Consider the following 26,013-nt stretch of genomic DNA (forward strand, 5'->3'; position numbering starts at 1 on the left):
CTAACAGAAGATGCAACCTTATTGAAATGCTTTAGAAGACTTGCCCATCCTACTCCCAAACGTAAATATTAAAAGTGGGACATGTTTTTTTTATAAAGTTTCAATAAAATCAGGATAATGTGGAGATTGCATGACGTGTGCATTAGTATGATTGTTGAATTACAGCAGTGGATTACATTGGCTGCTTTATTTCATCATTTTTGCCATCAGGTGTAATACTTCCCTTTGCTTCCCTTTAACTTGATTGCTCCTCAGTTTAGTTTATAGATACCGTGTGGAAACAGGCCGCTCGGCCCACTGAGTCCATGCTGACCAACGATTACCCATTCACTAGTTCTATCCCACACACTCGGAACAATTTAAAGAAGCCAATTAACCTGCAAGCCTGCACGTATGCTCACCCACTCGTTCCTGGAATCATTCTTGTAAACCTCCTCTGGACCCACTCCAGAGCCAGCACATCCTCAGATATGGGACCCAAATTTACTCACAGTACTCCAAATGCGGCTTGACCAGCACCTGATAGAACTGCAGATGCTGGTTAATACACAAAAAGTCACAGAGTGCTGGAGTAACTCAGCAGGTCAGGCAGCATCTCTGGAGAACATGGATAGGTGGCGCTTCGGTTTGAGACCCTTCTTTAGAGTCTGAAGAAGGAACACGGCTGGAAGCGCCACTTATCCATGTTCTCCAGAGATGCTGCCTGACCTGCTGAGTTACTCCAACACGTTGTGTCCTTTTGAAGGCTGCACTGTTTGTGTTGTGTGCATGCACTCGCTGGCAGTCCAATCTCCTGATTTTCTTGTGTGAGCTGCAACCTGCATTTTGGAAAGAAGACATGTAGTGAGGTTGCAACAAATAGTGGGATTTTTAAGGGCTCATAGTGCTCTAATAGTTTGAGGAAAGTATGAAGATGCAGCAAGGATTTTAAATAAAGCACCAGAGTGCTTCGTAGAAGAGGTGGAAAGTAGGGTGCTGCAATCAGAGGGTGCTGCAATCAGAGGGTGCTGCAATCACACAGGCATTCATTAAGCAAGCAATGGAATGAAAATAGCTGATGATGTTCATGCCAATTGTGTTGCTTATCATCCATTGCTCAGTTCACATGCCTCCTATCACACGACCACCACTAATCTCTCGACCAAGAACTGATCGTGATATTCATATACTTTACGTAGCTCCCACCTCATTAGCAACACTGCACGTTTCATACATACAACATGTAGCATACAGGTGTTGGTAGCTAAGAAACCATAACAGCCTATGTTTTATCTTGGCAACCAAGGAATGGAATAATTTAGCAGAGGGTGAGGCAATGTAATGCTGAAGTGATTCATGTCAGAGTTTTCCACACACTTAATCTTCTTTCCTGCATCTCTTTTCTACCTTACCTCTCTCACATATTACTCCAGAGCAGTCCAAACGACAAAGTGTGCCGATGCTGTGCTCTAAATTTTGTTTCTTGCATGTCATGACTAGAATTATGACCAAAGACCATGAGGCCATGAAGAAAATGTATCCCCAAAGACCTGAGTCTCCTGCTCAGGACCTTCTAACAAGTTCTAGTCAAGCTTCAGGTGTAGGCTTTTTTTCTGTGTTATCATTGTGTGGAAGCACCCAGATCTGGCACAAGCCTTTTAACATCTACAACTGTACTTTAGTGTCAGCCATACCATTACCTGTAGACCAGTATAGTTTAGTTTTCTGTCATATGTACTGAGGAACAGTGAAAAGCCTTTGTTTGCTTGCTATCCAGTCAAAGAAAAGACTATACATGAATATAATTAAGCGGTCCACAGTCCACATATAAAGGATAAAGGGTACAACATTTAATACAAGATATAACATTGAAGTACACTAAAGTCCAATTAAGGCTAGTTCAAAGGTCTCCAATGAGGTAGCTGGGATGTCAGGACCCCACTCCAGCTGATGAGAGGACCATTCAGTTGCCTGAGAAGAAAGATAACAACTGGGAAGAAAGATAACAGGAGTAAAGAAACAAATTAAACCATCGTAAATCAGGTGAGCTCTAAATTGGAGTAGAGTTAGTGTTGGAGTAATCCAGCCACTAAACATGTATCAACAAACAATCTGCTGGAAGGAAGTCAGCAGGTTAAGTGGAGAGAAATGGACAACAGTGTTTCTGTTGGGAACTCTTCATCTGGACCAGAAACTTTGCACATCCATATCCCTCCACCTGTGCCACTCGACCGGCTGAGTTCCTGCAGCAGATTGTATGTTGTTCCAGATTCCAGCATCTGCAGTCTCTTGTGCCTCTACTATATCTGTATGTAGCTCATGGCGGGAGTGGGAGAGTGATAAAAGTTTGATGGCCTTTATGCTGTTGAACACTTGATCAGCTGTGAGAGGTTAAAATAAACTATTGATTGGTGATGCTGTTTGAAAGTGGCATTCATGGTGTCAGATCAGCATGGCACACTGACTGAGATTATGAACTACTTGCTCTGCATGCCGGCTGTATACCCAAATTCCTCTCACCATGATGGCATCCACTGCAATTCCCATCAGATAAATTGTAGTGGCTCCCTTGCTTCAAGTGTGGCAGGATTATCCTTGCAGGCATATTGTTGATATGAGCCCTGACATTAGTAGTGTGAAGTGCCAAGGAGGCAGCACTGTTTATTACGTGATTGAAGCAGCATTCATCCCACTTTGGCAGCGAGAGAACAGAGGATCAGATCTTGCCCCACACCAATGCTTGTTCGCATCACACTGGCACTTCAAATTTTACTTCCTTTCATTTTTGCCTCTATTTAATCATATGTCTTCCTGAGAAGGGTCTTCCAAAGTCTTTAGAATATTTTGCCAACCTTTTGTGAAACGTCCTCTTAAGCATTTCTCATCCCAATAAATTTGATTTAGATCCAAATGTTCCTTTCACTTAGACCAAATCTTGGTACTGTAACATATAGTAATATATAGTGGAGAATTGAATGCTATTTGCAATTTATCCTTCGCAAGGTATTCCTTAATTGGTTAAAACTGACTTAGAGCTGGAGATGAGTGTTAGCCCTATTCTATTTTAAGTATTGAAGAACAGAAAAGAGATGAATTTGTGGTGTTATATATTGAAGCATGAAAGTAGACATTTGCTTGACAGGAGATTGCAACATAGCTTTAATGTGTCATCAGAACATTCCAGAGAATTGTACAAGCTTTGTATTCTGTCTGTGAACTAAATATACTTCATTTGAAAGAGGACAGCTATATTTGCTGCCAATAATGTATTATGGATGACTGTAACTGTGAGTTGCTCAGACAAATATATTCACTCTGAAAATTGTATTAGATGTTAGAATCCAAGAACATATGAATATGATTTGAAATAATGGCTGCAACTTTCAATTTTGATCTTAGTTCCTCCATGGAGAAAAAATCACGCAGCAGTTAAAAGAAGAAACTGTGGATCTGACAGACCAAATAAAACAGCATTCCCAAGATATCAATGTTCTCAGTGCTGAGAAGCAGAAAATAGAACTGGAGGTGACAGTAATTACTGAAAAGTATAGAACTGCTCAACACGAGGTATATTAGAGATGTCAATAAAATAAATAAATTGTTGCTGTCACTCTTTACATATTTTTATTAATGTTTGGATCGAGCAACTTTCCTACGTTAAAATTAACAATGTTAAAATTGGCATGCGGTTATTAAAATATAAAATATTTTAAGATTTAAGCAGCTGTTCACCAAATAAAGTTAAGGTGGTCAGTATTCTTTATAAATGTTTTGGCCAACATTGCAAAGAAAAAAGAATTTTGGTAGAACTCAATGGATCAAGCAGCATATGTAGAAGCAAAATAGTATACGAAAATAACTGCGGATGCTGGTACAAATCGATTTATTCACAAAATGTTGGAGTAACTCAGCAGGTCAGGCAGCATCTCGGGAGAGAAGGATTGGGTGACGTTTCGGGTCGAGACCCTTCTTCAGCATGTAGAAGCAAAACTTGTAAGCTAATGTTTCGGGTTGAGATCCTGAGAGCGAACAGTTTATGTGCCAGTATGTAGTTTTTTTTGTTCTACCCCCCAGCCTTGCAGTTCTCTTTACCTTCATGCCAATATTAGTCTCCTTGGTTCTTGGCATATCATATACATTAAATACAGAATATGCCCCATTTTCCAATGAATCTGGTAGTTCAGTATCATACAACAAACCATATCTTTGACAGAAACATCAATTACATTATTTTCTTCCGTTTCATTTTTTCCCAAGTAAACAACATTGTAAGAAATGTGGTGTATGAAATGTAATGTGATATATGTTAGCTTAAATTTGTATTGTTTTCTCAAATAATTACAATATGAATTTGTTTAACTTGTGTTCTCAAGTCAAGAGTCTTTTATTGTCATATGTCCCAAAACGGAACAATGACATTTTTACTTGCTGCAGCACAACAGATATGTAAATATAGTACTCAGTGGACACTATGTTAAACAACAAAAAGAAGTTCAATATATAAAAGCAAACACTATAGTGCGAAGACAAGGAAAATCCCCAAGACTCTACTGCAATCAAGGCAGTTCATTGTTCAAAGTTTAATTCAAATTCGTAGTGTTCGATAACCTGATGGTTGTTGAGAAGAAGCTGCTCCTGAACCTGGACGTTACAGTTTTCAGGCTCCTATACCTTCTACTCGGTGGCAAGAGTGAAATGAGAGCATGGCCAGGGTGGAGATGATCCTTGATGGTGCTGCCCTCCTCAAGATCCCTTTGATGGTGGGGAGGTCGGTACCTGTTATGGACTGGGCATTGACACCATGTTTTGTAATCTCCTTTGTTCCTGGGCAAAGGAGTTACCGAACCAAGCCACAATGCAAACAGTCAAATACGCTCTCTAATGTACACATGTAGAAGTTCAAGATGAATTTTTAAAAGAGTTAGATAGAGCTCTAGGGGATAGTGGAATCAAGGGGTATGGGGAGAAGGCAGGCACGGGTTACTGATTGTAGATGATCAGCCGTGATCACAATGAATGGCGGTGCTGGCTCAAAGGACCAAATGGCCTCCTCCTCCCCCTATTTTCTATGTTTCTAAATATATTCAACAACATACCAAATCTCCTCAATCTAAGAAAGTAGATGAAGGACTTTTTTTATGTCAGTGTGCTGGGTGCAGGACAGATCTTCCGAGATATGCACATCCAGAGGAACCTAAAGTATTTAATTCTCTCCACCACCGATCCATCAATGAAGGCAGGTTTATGAATCCTTGGCCTTCCTCTTCTGAAGTTCTAATACCTGAACAGCATTCAGTGATGTATCCACCTTGGAAAGCTTTCATCATCATGGGGTGCTGAGATCTTTGTCACGTGAAGGTCTGAAGCAGAATAGCCTTTATTGTCATCCAAAAAAACAAGTATTTTGGATGAAATTCCGTTACCCACAGTCCAACAATAAGAGCAATAAAAATAAGCAATTTCACACACAATCTCAAACCAACACAAAACAAAAAAAAGAAACATCCATCACAGTGAGTCTCCTCCTCCAGTCACCTCCTCACTGTGATGGAAGGCCAGAATGTCTTTTCTCTTCCCCTGCCGTCTTCTCCCGCGGTCAGGCTGTTGAAGTTGCCACGTTCCAGGCCGCGTCGGAAGGTCCGCAGCGGGCCGACCCAAGCCCCGCGATTCGGGGCGGGCGAAGACGCTGTTAGAAAGTTAGAAAGATGGACAACAAAGGAAATTAAGTTTATATTTTATAATTTGTCATTTTCATAGTGCCCCTATCTAATTATTGTTTATTTTGTTTCTGAATGTTGGCACTGATAGGTTTTGCATATTTGTGCTTACGGTTGCATTTTTTAATATCCTAAAAAAATACAAATCAGCATATAGTTTCTGCTGAATAAGACTGAATTTCTCGCTTGAGTTCTGGTGGTCAAAGATGTCAATAATTATTTAATAATTGTAGTTGCATAACATTAAAACAAGTACAATAAGCTGAATAATACAAGTATTATAATACTTGCTTTATTCATCCTATATTACTTGTATTATTCACATTCCTGCTGTGTTGTTTGAAATCCAGGTAGGCAAGCAAGACCAGATTATTCTGCAACTGAAGACTGATTTGGAAGCGGCACAGGCAAAATATGAAGGAGCAGAGGAAGAGGTATGTATATTTTCAAGAATGTGTGCATATTGGAGAAAAACATTGAAATTTAGAGTTAATTTTGCAAATATTGTTCTTCATCCATTCAACGTCCTCTAATAAATTGTTAGCTTGCTATCTTCCTTAATTGTGCACCGCGTTTTCATTTGGATTATTATACATTTTGCAGTGCCACATGGTGAAACATTTTGTTGCGTCGTCTAACACATAAATAAAGACATTCCAGAAGCATTTTGAAATCTTTTGGCTTCAATGTTAGTGTCAGCTTTGCCTCATGTAATAGGAGCTTGCTTTGGAGTCAGAAGCTTGTGAGTTCACAACTCATGCCAGATCTATCACAAAAATTGAGGCCAGCTACTCCATTAATTGGAGATAGAGGCTGTCTTTAGATTGAGATGTTAAACTAATTCTTATTAAAACCTTTAAGGTAGATAGAATGATCCCTTTGTTTTGAGGAAGAGAAGAGCAAGGGAGATAACATACAAATGTTTATTTTAGAAGAATTTAATTTGGTTATTATCACATTAACATTGTAAGAGCTTATTTTATGTAAAGGGCCTGTTCCAGTTACGCGATTTTTAAGACGACTGTCAAAGTCGTAGCAGATCGCCGAGATTTTCTTGTACCGTACGACAATGACCACGACAATGCCGAGTCAGGTCAATACAAGTTACTTTTTTTGTGAAACTAGCACCTGGCTAAGAGATTACACCATCTTCGGAAACATCGCAAAATTCCCACGCTTACCTGACCGTCAAACTGTCGCCTCCAATCTACCTGTCAAATGTCCTGACGGTAAATAAATTGGTTAAACAAAACTATCTTCTGGTATCTTCAAATGCCTTTTCTTACTTTAATATTACGTGCTTCTAAATGCATCTGCGACAACCTAGCAAACCTGGGGACTGCATGCGACAGCGCCCGCAATAAGCTACGATACCTGGCGACAAGCCAGCTGTCGCCGAGAAATTTGTATCTGGAAATATTTTCCGCGATGCGCCGAGATCCGCTACGATTCATTGAAGACTCCTCACGATCATGCCCGCGACACCCCGGCGAACGTTCGGCGACAGCCTAGTCGCCGGCAGTCGCCTTAAAATCGCCTAAGCAGTAAGTTACCTGCTTTCTTTCCTGCGCTACAAAATTGTCTACATTTCTGAAACATATTGTAAATTACTTTGGAACATTTTGAAAGGCCTGTGTAAAGAAATGCAACAGAAGTACAAGTCTTTCATTGTCAGCAGAAATTCCTCTATCCACAGAAGGAAAGAAAATTATTGTCTTCAATTGTTTTCTGCGTAATTCACTGCAAGTCCCTGCATCTGGCTGTAGACTTGATCACATTACAGCGTAGGGCGTGCAGCGTAGGTTTACTAGGTTAATTCCCGGAATGGCGGGACTGTCGTATGTTGAAAGACTGGAGTGACTAGGCTTGTATACACTGAAATTTAGAAGGATGAGAGGGGATCTTATTGAAACGTATAAGATTATTAAGGGGTTGGACACGTTAGAGGCAGAAAACATGTTCCCAATGTTGGGGGAGTCCAGAACCAGGGGCCACAGTTTAAGAATAAGGGGTAGGCCATTTAGAACGGAGATGAGGAAAAACCTTTTCAGTCACAGAGTTGTGAATCTGGAATTCTCTGCCTCAGAAGGCAGTGTAGGCCAATTCACTGAATGCATTCAAGAGAGAGCTGGATAGAGCTCTTAAGGATAGCGGAGTCAGGGGGTATGGGGAGAAGGCAGGAACGGGGTACTGATTGAGAATGATCAGCCATGATCACATTGAATGGCGGTGCTGGCTCAAAGGGCACCTGTCACAAGAGCAGAACTGAATTAAGTCTGATCATTAATATTTATGAGCCAGGAGACTGGGAGAAACATAAGTATAATGTAATAGCTTTTGTAAGTGTTTTAAAAGGAAAAGACTAGCGGAACTCTTATGGGAGGCGGTACAGTGGTGCAGCGGTACAGTAGCAGCCTTACAGTGCAGAGACCTGGGTTTGATTCTGACTACAGGTGCTGTCTGTATGGACTTTGTACATTCTCTCTGTGACCCTGTGGGTTTTCTCCGGGTGCTCTGGTCTCATCCCACACTCCAAAGACGTACAGGTTTGTAGGTTAATTGGCTTTGGTAAAATTGTAAATTGTTCCTAGCATCCTGCATATAGGCGTGCTTATTGTCAAGATGATCCCGAGCTGAAGGTAGTGCAAGAGATGGCATCCTCCGTGAACCTATTTTTCCTGTTTGCTAATTGCAGGGGGTTTAGATTGTTCGAAAGACTGATGCTGATGTGGGCACTTGCATTCCTTCTAAATATTTCATTATAATCAATGTTACGCCTATTGGGCTGCAGTCCTTGAGGCAGATTATGATTGTCCATGCAATATGCCCATGCACTTGCGTAAGTTGTTCTGACATACAGGATTTCTGCCTGCCACCTTCATGCTGACACACAAGTTGCTTTTGCGGGGAAGAGTACCATCTGCACACCTAATTCCTGATCCTGGTTCGAACTCTAATATGGAGGTCTTTTCCTGTGAAGCTCAAGAAGCCAACAGAAACAAATGGTGACCACCACAATCTTGCTGTTATGTTGAGATCATCTTTGTTTGAGCATCCATAGGTGTGGGAGGGGTGATAGTGGGAGACCATCTCTGAACGTTAGCTCCAGGCCAACTTAATTGAACTTAGTTTCCAGTATGGACCCTGAAGAACATTGCCTAGGTTCAAATAAGGTTACAGTCCGTGCCTACATGCAGCAAGGCTGGAAAACATTCAAGCTTGGGGTGATGACAGGCAAATAACATTCACAGGTTAGGTACTAGATAATGCTGATTTCCAGTAAGAGTAAGTCCAACCACCTATTCTTGATATTTTGTTTCTCTGGATATTTAATAATATTCCCATCACCAAATTTTCTACAAACAAGATCAGTGACATTTAACTAAAAGAAATATCTGGATGAGAGACAATTAATGGAGTTGCAAGAATACACCAGTGGCTGGGTAATCGGCAACAAACTTTCCTTCTAACCCCTCACACATTTTCTGTCATCTCCACACATGGAATAATCTTCACCTGCACGAAGACTAAAGAATTCTCCCCGCTTGACTGGATAAGTGTAGCTTTAACAAAAACTCCGCAAGCTTGACATCATCCACTGTAAGCCAGCCTGCTTGATTGACGGACTATCCATCATCTTGAACATTCTCTTCCCGCACCATCAGAACATTTTGGCACTTTCGTGGAGCATTTGACATGGTGTACATGGATGTTTTAGCAAAGTTCAACAAAGCTCTTCAAGGCTGACCTATCAGAAAATGTAAGTCCGGGGCATCCACAGGAAAGTGGTAACAAAATAATGCAAAATAGGCTCCGTGCCAGGAAGCAAAGGTTAAGATCAGCAGGCCCTTTTGCAATTGTGGAACTTTTCTCAGATTTTTTTGTTGTTGAAATGTTGGGATCAGGATTAAGAAGATTGCAGGTAATTCAAACGATAGTCACGTGTTTGACAGTGAAGAAGAAACCTTCATATCCTAGGGAGGTACCAAAAGGCTGGAAAGTGGGCAGAGTTGTGGCAAACGGAATTTACTCTGGTGACAAATGAAGCGATGTAGTTGGGGGACACAGCTAAGGCCAAATAAATGACAGCGTACAGAAGTATAGGAGGGCATGAGAGATGATGTAACTCAAGTGTACAGGCTTCCGAAGGTTCCTGAACAAGTGAGCTAACATTCGGAGTCATGCAGCACAGAAACAGGCCCTACTCATCCATGCCAACCAAGTTACCTAACTGAGCTAGTTGCATTTGCATGCACTTGCATCTCTCTAAACCTTTCCTATCTGTCCAAGTGTCCTCTAAATCTTATATTTGTACCCACCTGTACCACTTTGCCTGGCAACATATCCCATATATGCATCACCCTCTGTTTGTAAAACGTGGCCCCTAATGTTCTTTCTCATCTCAAACCTATAGCCTTTTAGTTTTAGATTCCCCAACCCTGGGGAAAAGGCTGTGACCATTCACTTTATCTAAGCTCTCCAAGATTTTATAAACCCCTACATGGTCACTCTCATGCTCCAGTGTAAAATAAAATCCAGCAAAACCATCGTTTCCTTGTCACTCAAACCTTCCAGACCTGGCAACATACTCACAAATCCTTCCCGTTGCAGGGCGACCAGAACTGTACAGAGTACTCCATATGTGGTCTAACCAACATCTTGCACATGATGTTCTAACTCCTATACACAATATACTTAACGATGAAGACAAGCATGCCAAAATGCTAATGCAGTCGATGTAATTTTACAATAGCTGCTCTCATTATTCTAGATAGTAGAGATCATGGGTTTTCCAGAGACAATCAAGGAACCCCAAGAAAGTTGCACGTGTACATTTTGTAGATGATATTCTCAACCATAGAAATTCACCTCTCACTTGACAGGCTTTGTTCCACCCTCACCTATCTTCTGCAGCTTTCTGCACCTGACTACCATCAGTCTGAAGAAGGGACTCTACCCAGAATGTCACTTATCCATTCCCGCTATATGTGCTGTCTGACCTGCCGAGTTTGTGTTTTGGCCATGGGAAGTCATGACGAGTCTGTTGAAAGAAAGCCAATACGGTCTTTTATATTTATTCATGCACAAAATGTGGATTGCCTCTTAATGCCAATATCCATTGTCCCCCAATTGCCTTGAACAAAGGATATAGTTAAGAATCAGTCATGTTTATCTATGGCATAGAAGAGTTAGCGCCAGTAGAGCTGCTGCCTGATAGCTCCACTGACTTGGGTTCGATCCTGACCTTTGATGCTGCCAGGACTTTCTCCCCATGACAGTTTGGTTTTCCTCCCACGTCCCAAAGATGTGCATGTGTGTGACGGTCTGTGAAAACTAGGTAGCATTTGACAGAATGGGATCCAAAACTAAAATGAATGGAAATCATGGAGAAATCTCTGCAGTGGCTAATCACATTTTCTAGCACTCAGTTCACAGCCTTCTATTCCATGGCATTTTAGGTGCTCATCTAAATACTTAAATATTGTGGGGGTACTTGCCTGCACCAGTCCATCAGTAAGTGGCAATAAACAATAGGTGCAGGAGTAGGCCATTCGGTCCTTCGAGCCAGCACCGCCATTCAATGTGATCATGGCTGGTCATTCACAATCAGTACCCGTTCCTGCCTTCTCCCCATATCCCTTGACTCCACTATCTTTAAGAGTATCTAGCCCTCGCCCTTGAAAGCATCCAGAGAATTGGCCTGCACTGCCTTCTAAGGCAGAGAATTCCACAGATTTACAACTCTCTGACTGAAAAGGTTTTTCCTCATCTCCGGTCTAAATGGCCTACCCCTTATTCTTAAACTGTGGCCCCTGGTTCTGGACTCCCCCAACATTAGGAACATGTTTCCTGCCTCTAACGTGTCCAATCCCTTAATAATCTTATACGTTTCAATAAGATCCCCTCTCATCCTTCTAAATTCCAGTGTATACAAACCTAGTCGCTCCACTCTTTCAACATATGATAGTCCCGGCATTCCGGAAATTAACCTAGTGAACCTACGCTGCACGCCCTCAATAGCAAGAATGTCCTTCCTCAAATTTGGAGACCAAAACTGCACACAGTACTCCAGGTGCGGTCTCACTGGAGCTCAAGTGGGTTCTAAAGCCTCCTCTAAATCTCCCATTCTTTAGTTTAAACTTTTACATACTTGGCTACTTACCTAACTGGCAATAGCAAAGTTGCTGGCAGAGTGGTGGAAAGGCAGTGCTGAAATCGCAAATATTGATATCCCGAGAGGATTGTTCTTTTTTCACTGAACTACTGGCATTGCCTGAGGGTGATGTCTCAACCATCCTATTATCTGTTGGGCGATGAAAACCTATGACATTCTCAAAGACTCTGAACAACGTATCCTGATTCAATGTGGCAGCAAGTAGAAGTTCAGACCTGTGAATCGGAAGTCTTGCTTTCCAAGTTCTTAACCCTCTGCGACTTCATGTTTAAAAACTCTACATCAATGCAGCCTTCATACAGTTGCAGATACGACAGAAATAGTGTGTGCTCACGTGCTTCTCTGTAAAATGGCTGAGATCATTCCACCAGCAGTGCCCTAAAGTTCTGGGTTACTGGTAAATTGCATAAATAATTGGTAAAATCAGAGGAATTGCGGGGTATGTTTACACCCATTTCAGAATGGACAGTGTCGTTTATTAAATTAATCTTTGCTTCGGTCTGCACAGAAGTGCAATCATAGGTTTTAATGCCATTCATCCTCCAGCTGACAAGGACAAAAATGTAATGCAATGTAAGTTACACAAATTGTTTATTTTAATAAACAGATTGGAGTTCAAAGAGCTGAGGTCAGCAGGCTTAACAAAGAATTAAAAGGTCTGCAGCAAGAAGCATGCAAACTAAGGAACATTAAAAATGTACACCAAGACCAGCTGAATCGGGCTGGAACATCTATTCAAGAATTTGAACATGAACGGAAAATGCTCCTGGAAGAGGTTAGTAAAAGCCAAAGATAATAGAGCAGAGCAAGATAGACCACTCGACCCTAAAAACCGTAGTATGGCATGACGCCATTTTACTAGGCAGAAACTTGCAGAAACATTTATAAAGAAAAATAACACAAATCTGTGAATTGATAGATGAGATGTATTCTGCATTTTTATGGTACCATCACACATACTGTTCCCCCAAAACACTGATTACACTGCGAGAGGCATAGTGAACGGCGAGTTTTGTTTCCTAAAATGGCGGATGTTACGCTCCTTTGCGTACTACACTTCAGTATAGGCGATTTCAACGGAGTAGTTCATCTTGCTCCTCTAGTATCTTTGGTAAAGGCAGAGTAGGACTCCCAAATTTGATTACCCAATGTAATTGAGATTGTAAATTGTTATATTTTAACATTTTATTAGAATATTTTATAATATTCAAATCTTTCTATGAAAAATCACTTTGAAAACAGTTGGCAATGGCTTCTGAACTGTGCCATAGACGATACATTTACATACTTTCCAACACTATTCTACCATTTGCTTGACGACATCAAGTAGCACACAGAAGGTATCACAAAATGCGAGAGTAACTCAGCGGGTGAGGCAGCATCTCTGGAGAGAATCAATGGGTGATGTTTCGGGTCGAGACCCTTCTTCAGACTCTGAAGAAGGGTCTCGACCTGAAACGTCACCCATTCCCAGAGAGCATTTTGTGATACCTTCGATTTGTACCAGCATCTACAGTTATTTCCCTACTCAAGTAGCACTGCCATTCAATGTGATCATGGCTGATCATTCTCAATCAATACCCCGTTCCTGCCTTCTCCCCATATCCCCTGACTCCGCTATCCTTAAGAGCTCTATATAGCTCTCTCTTGAATGCATTCAGAGAATTGGCCTCCACTGCCTTCTGAGGCAGAGAATTCCACAGATTCACAACTCTCTGACTGAAAAAGTTTTTCCTCATCTCCGTTCTGAATGGCCTACCCCTTATTCTTAAACTGTGGCCCCTTGTTCTGGACTCCCCCAACATTGGGAATATGTTTCCTGCCTCTAACGTGTCCAACCCCTTAATAATCTTATATGTTTCGATAAGATCCCCTCTCATCCTTCTAAATTCCAGTGTATCCAGGATGCATCCAATCCCCCCCGGTGCCCAACAGTCCCGGAAATCCCCCAGGGTACCCGTGGACAGCCCACAGAGATGCCTTTCGGTGCTATTATTATGTTGTGAGCTTTGACTGTTGATGTTGGTTGGCTATTGAACACAAAGAGACAATGGGTAACTCTGATCCTCGCCTAAGTTGATGTCAAGGTGCACACACTATCAGTATCTAGGAAACATTTGGAGGAACTGATTTTCATCTTTTAAATTAAATGCTAACTAGAGCTTGGAAGTGATGCCAACTGAATCGATAGTTTAATTGTTTAATATGTAGAATTTTATCGAAGTATCAATTCGGTAATGAATTTATGTTTTAATTATAGATCCAAACAATAAAACAGAAAATGATAACATTGCACAATGATTTGGATGTCACAGAGCAAACTTACAATGCCGACTTCCAACGGTGGTCACAGAAAAACACGTTGCTGCAAAGTTCTTTAGAAGTAACAATTGGTGAGTTACAGGATGCTGTTTGCAAAATGCAGGAATACAAAACTATTGGAATAAACCTCAAAGAAGATTTAGAAAAACAACTACATCATCAACATGAAATTACAAAATTAGTAAGTAACTGGAATATTGATATTTGCTTAAATATTTCTCTATTGACATTTTTCAAATATAATAGACTCAATGTCACGAACAAATATGGACATTTTCATTTCTTAATATTTTTTATATTTTCATTCTTGACTATATGGGTGAGTATGGGGGAAAAAAATGAACAGACTGGGTGCACTAAGAGTAGAGTTGTCAGGTGTCAAAGGTAGAGTGTCAGAGGTTATGGGGAGAAGGCAAGAGAGTGGGGTTAGGAGGGAGAGATAGGATCAGCCATGATTGAATGGCACAGTAGACTTGATGGGCCGAATGGCCTAATCCTACTCCTATCACATGATCTTATGAGTTGGCAAATTTTAACAATTAGCATTATTCTGTGAGATGAAAATCCATTTTTTGAAGGAATGTAGGATACCCAGTGAAGCTTGTTCTTGGCACTTGTTTTATATACATGGGTTTTTTGTCTAAGAAGCAGATACTATTGAATCAATATATTAGGTATGTTTAAATTACTTTTCTTCAAAGCAGCATCTAATATTGTCATAATTATTAGACAAATAGCTGGCACATATTTAAAGTTTCAGTTGCCAAAGTCAACAACAGATCTGTAATTTCTGTCTTTTGATTTTGGAATTAAACTGCAAGAGCTAAATTAAATCGGTCTGGAAAACATGCACCGGGATTGTGATGCCAATTAACCTGTGCTCTCTGCAGGGTGCATGCAGAATTTGTGCTTCCCATCTCATTGTCATGATTAGAGCAGCCAAGGCGCACTAGACGATGCTCTTTATTGCATTTGTATTTATCCACGAGATCTAATTTTATTAATTGCTATCATCTTTTGAACTTAATTAAATGCAGAATTACAGGGAATCCAAAATACCCACATTCATGGTGGAGGTTACTCTTGGAATTTTGAATGCATGGTGAAAGTTGTGGCAGAACATAGATGAGAAAGGGCAAGCTAATTTTCAAATGCCTTGATCAACATAATAGCCTAAAGGAGAAAGGTTTTCAATGCACTAGTGCTCAGGAAACGACAAGAAAACAGTTGTGTGAGGAAGTTGCTGACATGGTGAAGGCCTGCAATGAAGTTCTGAAGATGTGAATGGAAAGTTACACATGATACATGTCACTGGAATGCATTAGGAAATCCTATCTCACTCAAATGCACTGCCAGCTTCACAACCTCTCCATTTTGTACATTTTCACCCATGTTTGGCACAGACATGGTGGACCAAAGGGCCTGTCCCTTTGCTGTGCTGTTTTAGATTTAGATTTTTTTTAGATTTAATGATGCAGCGTGGAAACAGGCTCTTTGGCCCAACGAGTTCACTCTGACCAGTGAACACCCGTACACTAGTCTGAGCCTACACACCAGAGGTCAATTAACCTACAAAGCTGCACATCTCTGGGATGTGGGGAGAATCCCAGAGAAAACCATGTGGTCACAAGGAGAGCATACAAACTCCATAAGACTGCGCCCACAGTCAGGATCGAACCCGGGTCTCTGGCACTGTAAGACAGCAAATCTACCGTTGCGCCACTGTGTCGCCCTGTTCTATGTTGTGTCTGCAAAAGTCCTCCACCAATCTGACCTCTTCAAGAAAACTAAACAGCTCCATCGTTAGCCAAACTATTTTCTTTACAGGTTGAAAAGCATGAAGACACCATCCAAAAACAGAATTCTGAGCAGATGCATTTAAAAGAGCAAATTGACCATCTACGGAATAAAGTTACAGAAAGTCACAATCAGGCACTTATTTCTGAATCCACAGCAGATCTATACAAACAGAAATATCAGGCAAGCACTGATAGAATACGTGACCTGGAGAATCATGTGAAAAGTCTTGAAGACAAATCAAATCGTCAGGTACATCATTATGTTTAACTACCCCGTTTGTTGCTAAATTACATTCATTATATGAAGGTATCACAAAATGCTGGAGTAACTCAGCGGGGGGGGGGGGGGGGGGGGGAGTAGGGTCTCATACAGGACAATAACAGGTGAGAGGTTAGAAGTTGGTATAGGGGGTGGACAGAATAGGCAGGTGAAAGGCAGAGAGCGAGGTTTAAATTGCACGTATGTCAATGCAAGGGGCCTGACGGGAAAGGCAGGTGACCTTAGGGCATGGATAGGGACAAGCGACTGGGAAGTTGTAGCCATGACTGAAACCTGATTGAAGGAGGGGCAGGACTGGCAGCTCAATGTTTCGGGGTACAGGAGCTTCAGGAGAGACAGGGGTGAGGGAAAAAGAGGAGGATGTCACGGCAGTGGTCAGAGGTGACATTACGGACAGTTCGTCTAGTGAGGCTATTTGGGTGGAGCTGAAGAACAAGAAAGGGATGATCATCTTGTTGGGGGTGTACTACAGACCCCCGAATAGTCAATGGGAATTAGAAGAACAAATATGCCAGGAGATTGCAGACAGCTGCAGGTCAAATAAGGTTGTTGTAGTAGGGGATTTTAACTTTCTCAATATTGACTGAGAAAATCATAGTGTGAAGGGTTTAAATGGGGTGCGATTCCTCAAAAGTGTTCAGGAGTGTTTTCTCAAGCAGTTTGTAGAGGTCCCAACACGTGAGAGGGCAACACTTAATCTAGCATTGGGAAATTGGGAAGGGCAAGTTAATGAAGTGTTTGTGGAGGAGTCTTTTGGGACTAATGACCACAGTTCGATTAGGTTTAAGATAGTTATGGATAGGGACAGAGAGGGTCCACGTGTTAAAATGCTCAACTGGGGTAAGGCCAACTTTGAGGGTATGAGAGAAGGTCTCGCTCAAGTTGACTGGAGCAGGTTATTTGAGGGGAAAGGAACATCGGCCAAGTGGGATGTTTTTAAAGTGTGCTGACAAATGCTCAGGATACATACGTTCCCGTTAGAGTGAAGGGCAAAACAGGCAAACGTAAGGAAGCTTGGCTGACGAGGGAAATTGAGGCATTGGTCGAAAACAAGAAGGATGCATGGGACAGGTATTGGCAGCTGGGATCATGTGCGTCCTTGGAGGAGTTTCGGGAACTAAGGAGTAAACTGAAAAAGGAGATCAGAAGGGCAAAAAGGGGCCAGGAGATAGCTCTGGCGGGTAGCATTAAGGACAATCCCAAAAGATTTTATAAATACATAAGGGGGAAAAGGGGAACTTGAGAGTGAGTGGGACCTCTCAGGAATCAAAGCAGTCACCTCTATGTGGAGCCACAGGAGATGGGCAAGGTCCTCAATGAGTATTTCTCCTCTGTATTTATCATATCATATCATATATATACAGCCGGAAACAGGCCTTTTCGGCCCTCCAAGTCCGTGCCGCCCAGTGATCCCCGTACATTAACACTATCCTACACCCACTAGGGACAATTTTTACATTTACCCAGCCAATTAACCTACATACCTGTACGTCTTTGGAGTGTGGGAGGAAACCGAAGATCTCGGAGAAAACCCACGCAGGTCACGGGGAGAACGTACAAACTCCTTACAGTGCAGCACCCGTAGTCAGGATCGAACCTGAGTTTCCGGCGCTGCATTCGCTGTAAAGCAGCAACTCTACCGCTGCGGTACCATCTTACTGAGGAGAAAGACAGTAGATCGGAGGAACTTGGGGCAGTCAATGGAAGTGGCTTGAGAGCAGTTAGTATTACTGTCAAAGAAGTACTGAAGGTACTATCGTGTATGAAGGTAGACAAATCTCCAGGGCCTGATCAGATATATCCCGGGACATTGCGGGAAACGTGAGGGAAAATTGCGGGAGTCCTGGTTGAAATTTACAAGTCGTCCTTAAATACAGGAGAGGTGCCGGAAGACACTCTTGCCCAGAGTAGGAGAATCGAGGACCAGAGGACATAGGTTGAAGGTGAAGGGGAAAAGATTTAATAGGAATCCGAGGGGTAACTTTTTCACACAAAGGGTGGTGGGTGTATGGAACAAACTGCCAGAGGAGAAAGTTGAGGCTGGGACTATCCCATCATTTAAGAAACAGTTAGACAGGTACATGGATAGGACAGGTTTGGAGGGATATGGACCAGGCAAGTAGGACTAGTGTAGCTGGGACATGTTGGCCGGTGTGGGCAAGTTGGGCCGAAAGGCTTGTTTCCACACTGTATCACTCTATGACTCTACTATTTTCATTGTTCTCTAAGCCTCCTCTATACCCAGTTGCTCCTCAACTTACGATGGGGTTACTTATGATAAACCCATCGTAAACCGAAAACATCTTAAGTCGAAACGCATTTAATATACCTGATCACGTGACCGGAAGCGAGCTGTGGCTTGCTGCCGTTGCCCGGCGTTTGCACCATCGTAAAGTCGAAATATGGTAAGTCGAAGCATCGTAAGTTCAGGAGCATCTGTAAAGGGGAAAGCACAAGATGATTGAGAAGACGTCTATTCTCTTCACAATCGTGTTTGCGGCTCTGATCTTGCACCACTTTAATTCTTCATACAATGTCTACTCTGACCTCTCTGTGTTCAGCCTTCTGCACTGCTCCAGTGAATCTCAGTTTATGCTTCGGGTCTTTTTTCAACATTATAGCTTTTATGGAAAAGACATGCAAAATGTGGCTGAATTTAGTGGGATGGCGAATGGCCTCCTCCTGCACCTATTGTCTATTGTCTATTGATTCTTAAGACCGTTACTGATCACAGTCCAGAAGCATGACAAAACTTAGTTCTACACCACAAATATTTGCCTAAATTATGTGTGTCTTTTATTTTGATCAAAATGTTTAAAAACTGTTTATTTTGTTCTGATCAATGATCTTGACTTGGTATTCTGGGCAGTTTGAATGATTTAAAATCAAATTAAGTACATGTTGGAGTAGACTGATTTTGTAATGTTTGTTTTTTCTCTGATTATCTCATTTTTAACTTTATTAAGACAATTTCAATTTAAGAAGAATTACATTATTATAAAACTGTTTGCACTGATTTTCCTTGTGTCCAACAATTATCAAATGAGCTAGAGTGGAAGTCTGAGCAAACAATTAATTTTGACAGTGAACACATTTTCTTTATAATTACTTGTGAAGTGGAAATTCTATCCATGTTATTTAGACATAGCGAGGAATTTGAATGGCAGGAAACTTAGGCTGCATTACTGGAGGTGGGTTCTACCAATGAATATTCTGTAAAGTTCAGGATGGAAGGAGTAATGCATCCAACAGATCATATGTCGTACAGAGGCATTCCAGATGAGACTGCAGGTCCAGCTTCCTGCAGCAGATTGAAATTAGAATTAGAGCAACATTGGACATTACACCTTGGATTCATTGATTTGAGATTTTGGCACGGGTTGTTGTAAAATTCCCAATGGATAATGTAGGTGACTGCAACCACCTGGTTTGATAGAGCAAGCAATCATATTATTGCAAAAACCTATGAAAAATTTAAAACAGGCATTGAGTTGTAAGATTTTTCTCAAAAACCAATCAAAGGTTATATACTGTATCTTATGTGAACAGAAGTATAAAAATGCATGTTAGAAAGGCTCCTCTTTAATCATCAGGTTGATTAGTAACTGCGTAGATCTCTTCATTTTCCAGCACTCTAATGTGATTGAATTATTTTCAAATAATCATTTACATGATGGGTTCATGCTCGATATATTTAAACCAAAGCTGTGATGATGTCTGGAGTTGACTCGGTCTTGCAGATACCTGAATGAAGCAGTGTTGAGCAGATTATTGTTAAGAACAGTCGGATGACATCTTTCAGAATGTTGCTGGCGCGTGAGAGTAAATCATATCATATCATATCATATATATACAGCCGGAAACAGGCCTTTTCGGCCCTCCAAGTCCTTGCCGCCCAGTGATCCCCGTACATTAACACTATCCTACACCCACTAGGGACAATTTTTACATTTACCCAGCCAATTAACCTACATACCTGTACGTCTTTGGAGTGTGGGAGGAAACCGAAGATCTCGGAGAAAACCCACGCAGGTCACGGGGAGAACGTACAAACTCCTTACAGTGCAGCACCCGTAGTCAGGATCGAACCTGAGTCTCCGGCGCTGCATTCGCTGTAAAGCAGCAACTCTACCGCTGCGCTACCGTGCCGCCCTAATGTTGGAGACATAATAAACAAATTTGCATTTGTACTGAACAGGACAAAAAAAGGGCAGTTTTCATAACATAAGGCAGATGCCAGCTTTGCCAGATGTTGGGAAGTTTATGAAGCTTGAATTGTTTACGGAGTTTTCTCCTTTTATAAGATTTTTATTTGTCTACCATCACATATACCTGGACGTGACAGAACTGACCACAGCATCTCAATAGACAATAGACAATAGGTGCAGGAGGAGGCCATTCGGTCCTTCGAGCCAGCACCGCCATTCAATGTGATCATGGCTGATCATTCTCAATCAGTACCCCGTTCCTGCTTTCTCCCCATACCCCCTGACTCCGCTATCCTTAAGAGCTCTATCCAGCTCTCTCTTGAATGCATTCATAGAATTGGCCTCCACTGCCTTCTGAGGCAGAGAATTCCACATATTCACAACTCTCTGACTGAAAAAGTTTTTCCACATCTCAGTTCTAAATGGCCTACCCCTTATTCTTAAACTGTGGCGCCTTGTTCTGGACTCCCCCAACATTGGGAACATGTTTCCTACCTCTAACGTGTCCAACCCCTTAATAATCTTATACGTTTCGATAAGATCTCCTCTCATCCTTCTAAATTCCAGTGTATACAAGCCTAGTCGCTCCAGTCTTTCAACATATGAAAGTCCCGCCATTCCGGGAATTAACCTAGTAATTCTCGGAATTAGAAGTAGAAGAAGACCTCTCATGCCCACTGATTACCTGCCCACTAGTTCTATGTTATCCCACTTTCGCTTCCTATGTACCAGGGACAATTTACAGAAGCCAATTAACCTACAAACCTGCACGTCTTTGTAATGTGGAAGGAAACCGGAGCACCTGAAGAAAACCCATGCAGTCTCAGGGAGAATGTACAAACTCTGCACAGACAGCACCCAAAGTCAGGATTGAACCTGGCCGTTGGTGGATGTGAGGCAACAGCTCTACTGCCTCCCATGCCCACAGTGCCTTTCAATGAGATTATGGCTGATTTTTATTTCTTCAGTATCACCTTCCTTCAGTTCCCCCACAGTTATTTAGTTTAGTGTTGTCATATGTACCGAGGTACAGTGAAAAGCTTTTGTTTGAATCTGGAGGTATGCGTTTTCAAACTTATGCACCATCTACCTGATGGAAGAGCAGAGAAACATAGAAACATAGAAAATAGGTGCAGGAGTAGGCCATTCGGCCCTTCGAGCCTGCACCGCCATTCAATATGATCATGGCTGATCATCCAGCTCAGTAACCTGTACCTGCCTTCTCTCCATACCTCCTGATCCCTTTAGCCACAAGGGCCACATCTAACTCCCTCTTAAATATAGCCAATGAACTGGCCTCAACTACCTTCTGTGGCAGAGAATTCAACAGACTCACCACTCTCTGTGTGAAGGTTCATCCTTGAATATGCCTTGCTGAGGAAGCATGAAGAATCGCTTGGTTCCTTTAATATCTAGAAATCTATCCATCTCTGACTGGAATATACTCTATAACTTAATCTGCTCAGCACCTTGAATAGAGAATTTTAAATATTCAAGAAGTCATCGTCATAAACTTGCCCAGTACAGAATTGGGCCCTTTGTCCCACCACGTCCATGCCAACCTTTCTTGCTAATCTACACTAATGCCATTTGCCTACATTAGCACCAAATTCTTCTAAACAGTGCCTGATTGAGTACCTATCTAAATGCCTCTAAAACATAGTAATTGAATTTGACTCCATCACCTGTTCTGACAATGGGTTACAGATATCAACCATTCTCTGTGTAAAAAAATCTTTCCCCTCAAATCCTCTTTAAAGCTCCTTCCTATCATCTTAAACCCATGTCCCCTTATTTAAAAAATCCTTACATGGGGGAAAGATTTTGACTCTATATCTATGGCACTCATAAGCTTAGATATTTATATATGTGCTATTGTAGATACATTAGTGGCTTTTGGATGGGCATGTGGATATGGAGGGATATGGGTTATGTGCAGGTGAATAAGTGATGGTCTTGGCATCACGTTCGGCACAGACACTGTGGGCCAAAAGGCCTGTTCTTGTGCTGTACTGTCCAATGTTTGTTCTATATCAAGTCACAGGTGAAAACAATTCTCCTTATCTCTGTCCTGAGTGGCTGATCCTTTATTTTGAAACTATGACCCATGGTTGTACGACTGTAGTCCTTCGAGCTGATTTTTTTAATTGGATGATTTCTTGCTCTGTCTATTGCATTCTGCTTTTGCTGTTTGATACCAATTTAACTTCTCAAGGATAGCACATACTTCCTAGGGCCACCAAGTGATGCTGCCTGCAGGACCCTCCACTGAACCATATCTGAACTTTAATCTAAAGTGGGAGAGTAAAGGATAAGTCATGAATACAACTTTCTATTTTTTGTTGTGTCTTATGGTACACAGCACCACATTGATGCCCAGTTGACAGCTTCTGGATATGATGTATATCCACACCATGTAGAAGCATTGTAGTTTTTTATTATGCATTTTTTGAGGTACGGGTGTCAATGGCAAAGCCAGCATTTATTGGCAATAGCTAATTGTCTTTGAGCCATCTTGAAATGTTACAGTCTTTCTGCTAGGTAGTGAGTTCCAAAATTTAGATCCAGGGAGGATGAAGAAACAATGAAATATTTCCATGTTTGAATAGAGGATGGCCAGATGGTGCCTCCACGTACCTAGTAGCCTTGACCTTCTTAGCAGCAGGAATCGTACGTTTGGGCGGTTCTGGTGGTGGAGCTGGCCGAGTAATCACAGTGCATTTGTCGGTGTATATGTTGCAGGTATGGTGCGCTGGTGGAGAGGAAATTAATGTTCATGGTTCTGGAGTGGATACTCTTCTATGACACTAGGATGTAAAGATGAGGCAGTGCAGTGCTGCAGCAGTCGAGCTGTTGCCTCACACCCACCAATGGCCAGGTTCAATCCTGACTTTGGGTGCTGTCTGTGCAGAGTTTGTACATTCTCCCTGAGACTGCATGGGTTTTCTTCAGGTGCTTCGGTTTCCTTCCACATCACAAAGACGTGCAGGTTTGTAGGTTAATTGGCTTCTGTAAATTGTCCCTGGTGCATCGGAAGCGAAAGTGGGATAACATAGAACTAGAGGGCAGGTAATCAGTGGTCAGCATGGACTTGGTGGGCTGAAAGGCCTGTTTCCATGCTGTATCTCTAAACTAAACTATATATTTAAATTCATAAGTAAATGATGTTTTAGAATTTGGATTATTTAATCCCGAAAATTGATATTTCCAGGTATTTGAGGCAAATCAAGCTATTTGTAATTTAAAAGCTGATTTGGTGACTTTGCAACGTCAACATGAACAAAAATGCAGCCAAATGGAAACTTGCGAAGAAATGATTGATCAGCTGTCGGAACGATTGAATGGAAGTCAAATGGACCTACAGAGCAACAAGGACCACATTCAGCAGTGCGAAGAATTAATCCAGAGGTTAAATGATGAGGCCCAGAAGATGCAAATGGAGGTTGAAATATTTCATTTATTATTTGTGTTGTAGCCAGATTGAAACCTATTGAAGTAAAGTTGCTGAAATATTGAACTAGTGGTAGTTGAGGGTAAAGGTGCTCAATGTCTATAACTGTGTGTAAATGGATTTCATTTATGGGGAGTTTGAGATTAGTGGGACCTGCAGAGAGCTAGCAGTGTCTTGATGAGTTGAATGGCATCTTCCCATACTGTGACCACTCCGTGATGCTGTGCTTCAGTAATGCATTAAACATTCAATTAATAACATTTCATTTGCTTTCCACTTTGTTACAGCTGCATGCTAATCTTCTGGGTTTTTTTGTTTTGCAGAATATCACCCAGAGTTCTCCACCATTTAAATAATGATTTTCAATTTTTACATTCTTCCTACCAAAGTGGATAACCACATACGCTCCTGCATTATACTCATCTGTCATCTTTTCGGTCACTTACATGGTCCATCTATATCGCTTATGAAACACTTTGTGTTCTCTTTACAACTTATTCTCCTTACTATCTTTGGATCATCAGCACACTTGGATTCAATGTGCTTGGTCACTTTATCTGAATCATTTGCATAAGTTGTAAATAGCTGTGGCTCCAGCACTAATCCCCATGCTGTTTGGTAGCCTGAAAATGACCCTTGTGTCCAGTCTGCATGTTTTCTTTCTGGTAATATATCCTCTCTCCATGCTAATACATTCCCTTCAATGTAGAAGTCAAGTCAAGTCAAGTCAATTTTATTTGTATAGCACATTTAAAAACAACCCACGTTGACCAAAGTGCTGTACATCTGATTAGGTACTAAGGAAAAAAATGAAACATACAGTAGCACGCAAACAGTTCACAGCGCCTCCTCAATGAGCCTCAAACGCTAGGGAGTAGAAATAGGTTTTGAGCCTGGACTTAAAGGAGTCGATGGAGGGGGCAGTTCTGATGGGGAGAGGGATGCTGTTCCACAGTCTAGGAGCTGCAACCGCAAAAGCGCGGTCACCCCTGAGCTTAAGCCTAGACCGCGGGATAGTGAGTAGCCCCAAGTCGGCCGACCTGAGGGACCTGGAGTTAGGGAGGGGGGTTAGAAGATTTTTGATGTAGGGGGGAGGATGTCCATTTAGGGCTTTATACATGAATAGGAGGAGCTTGAAGTTGATTCTGTACCATACAGGGAGCCAGTGGAGAGAGGCCAGAATCGGGGTGATGTGGTCCCTTTTACGGATACCCGTCAGGAGTCTCGCTGCTGCGTTTTGGACCAGTTGCAGGGGGGACAGGGAAGATTGGCTGATCCCAGTGTATAGGGAGTTGCAGTAGTCTAGGCGGGAGGAAATGAAAGCGTGAATTATTTTTTCTGTGTCGTCGAATTGGAGGAAAGGTTTGATTTTAGCTATGGTTCGAAGTTGGAAGAAGCTGGCTTTTACCACAGCGTTGACTTGCTTATCAAATTTTAATGCAGAGTCAAATATCATGCCGAGGTTTTTGACATGCGGTTTGACTAGGCAGGATAGACTTCCAAGACTGCCTGTTATCGATTTGATGGAGTCGGGGGGGGCCGAATAGGATGACCTCAGACTTGCTCTCATTTAATTGGAGGAAGTTAAAATGTCTTCAGGTTCCCACTGGATCAAAGAAGTCCAGTTTTGATATATTCAATTAGGTCATTGCCCATTTCTGACAGATGCATTAACTATCCAAAATAAGTCAGTTGGTGCACAAATTATTGAATGAATTGTTTTAGGAAAATTGGAACTTCTTTAATGTTTAACCAGCATATATAGGAAAATGACATTTATTATTGAACTCTTGAATGGTAAGTTTACATTAAAAACTCAACAAATACATCAGTGAATTTCAGTTGGTGCACAAATATTTCAGAAAGTACTTTAGACCTCCACAGTCTTTAGAGTTAATACACATACGTTACTTTACACCGAGCCAATGCACAGTATTGCCTGGCTCTGAGATCTAAAAAAGCTGAATTGTAGCATTAGCCCATCACTATTTTCATTTCCAGTTCAGTTCAATTTCAATATCATACAATGTTAATCATCCATCAGATATGATGTGGCTTTTCTTACAAAACCAAAAATTAATT

At 41.6% G+C, this 26,013-nt stretch overlaps 1 protein-coding gene across 1 annotated transcript in view; it reads left to right on the plus strand.

Moving 5' to 3' along the window:
* The window catches only part of LOC144593221 (uncharacterized), a 303,417-nt gene that overhangs the window by 143,269 nt on the left and 134,135 nt on the right, over nucleotides 1-26,013 (plus strand). The window contains exons 10-15 of the mRNA XM_078398723.1: nucleotides 3,379-3,546; nucleotides 6,047-6,130; nucleotides 12,479-12,646; nucleotides 14,132-14,374; nucleotides 16,021-16,242; nucleotides 23,692-23,922. Coding sequence (XP_078254849.1) covers nucleotides 3,379-3,546; nucleotides 6,047-6,130; nucleotides 12,479-12,646; nucleotides 14,132-14,374; nucleotides 16,021-16,242; nucleotides 23,692-23,922 — 1,116 coding nt within the window. The remainder of the gene's footprint in view (nucleotides 1-3,378; nucleotides 3,547-6,046; nucleotides 6,131-12,478; nucleotides 12,647-14,131; nucleotides 14,375-16,020; nucleotides 16,243-23,691; nucleotides 23,923-26,013) is intronic.

This window comes from Rhinoraja longicauda, chromosome 4 (assembly GCF_053455715.1).
Source record: "Rhinoraja longicauda isolate Sanriku21f chromosome 4, sRhiLon1.1, whole genome shotgun sequence".
Taxonomy (NCBI): Eukaryota; Metazoa; Chordata; class Chondrichthyes; order Rajiformes; family Arhynchobatidae; genus Rhinoraja; species Rhinoraja longicauda.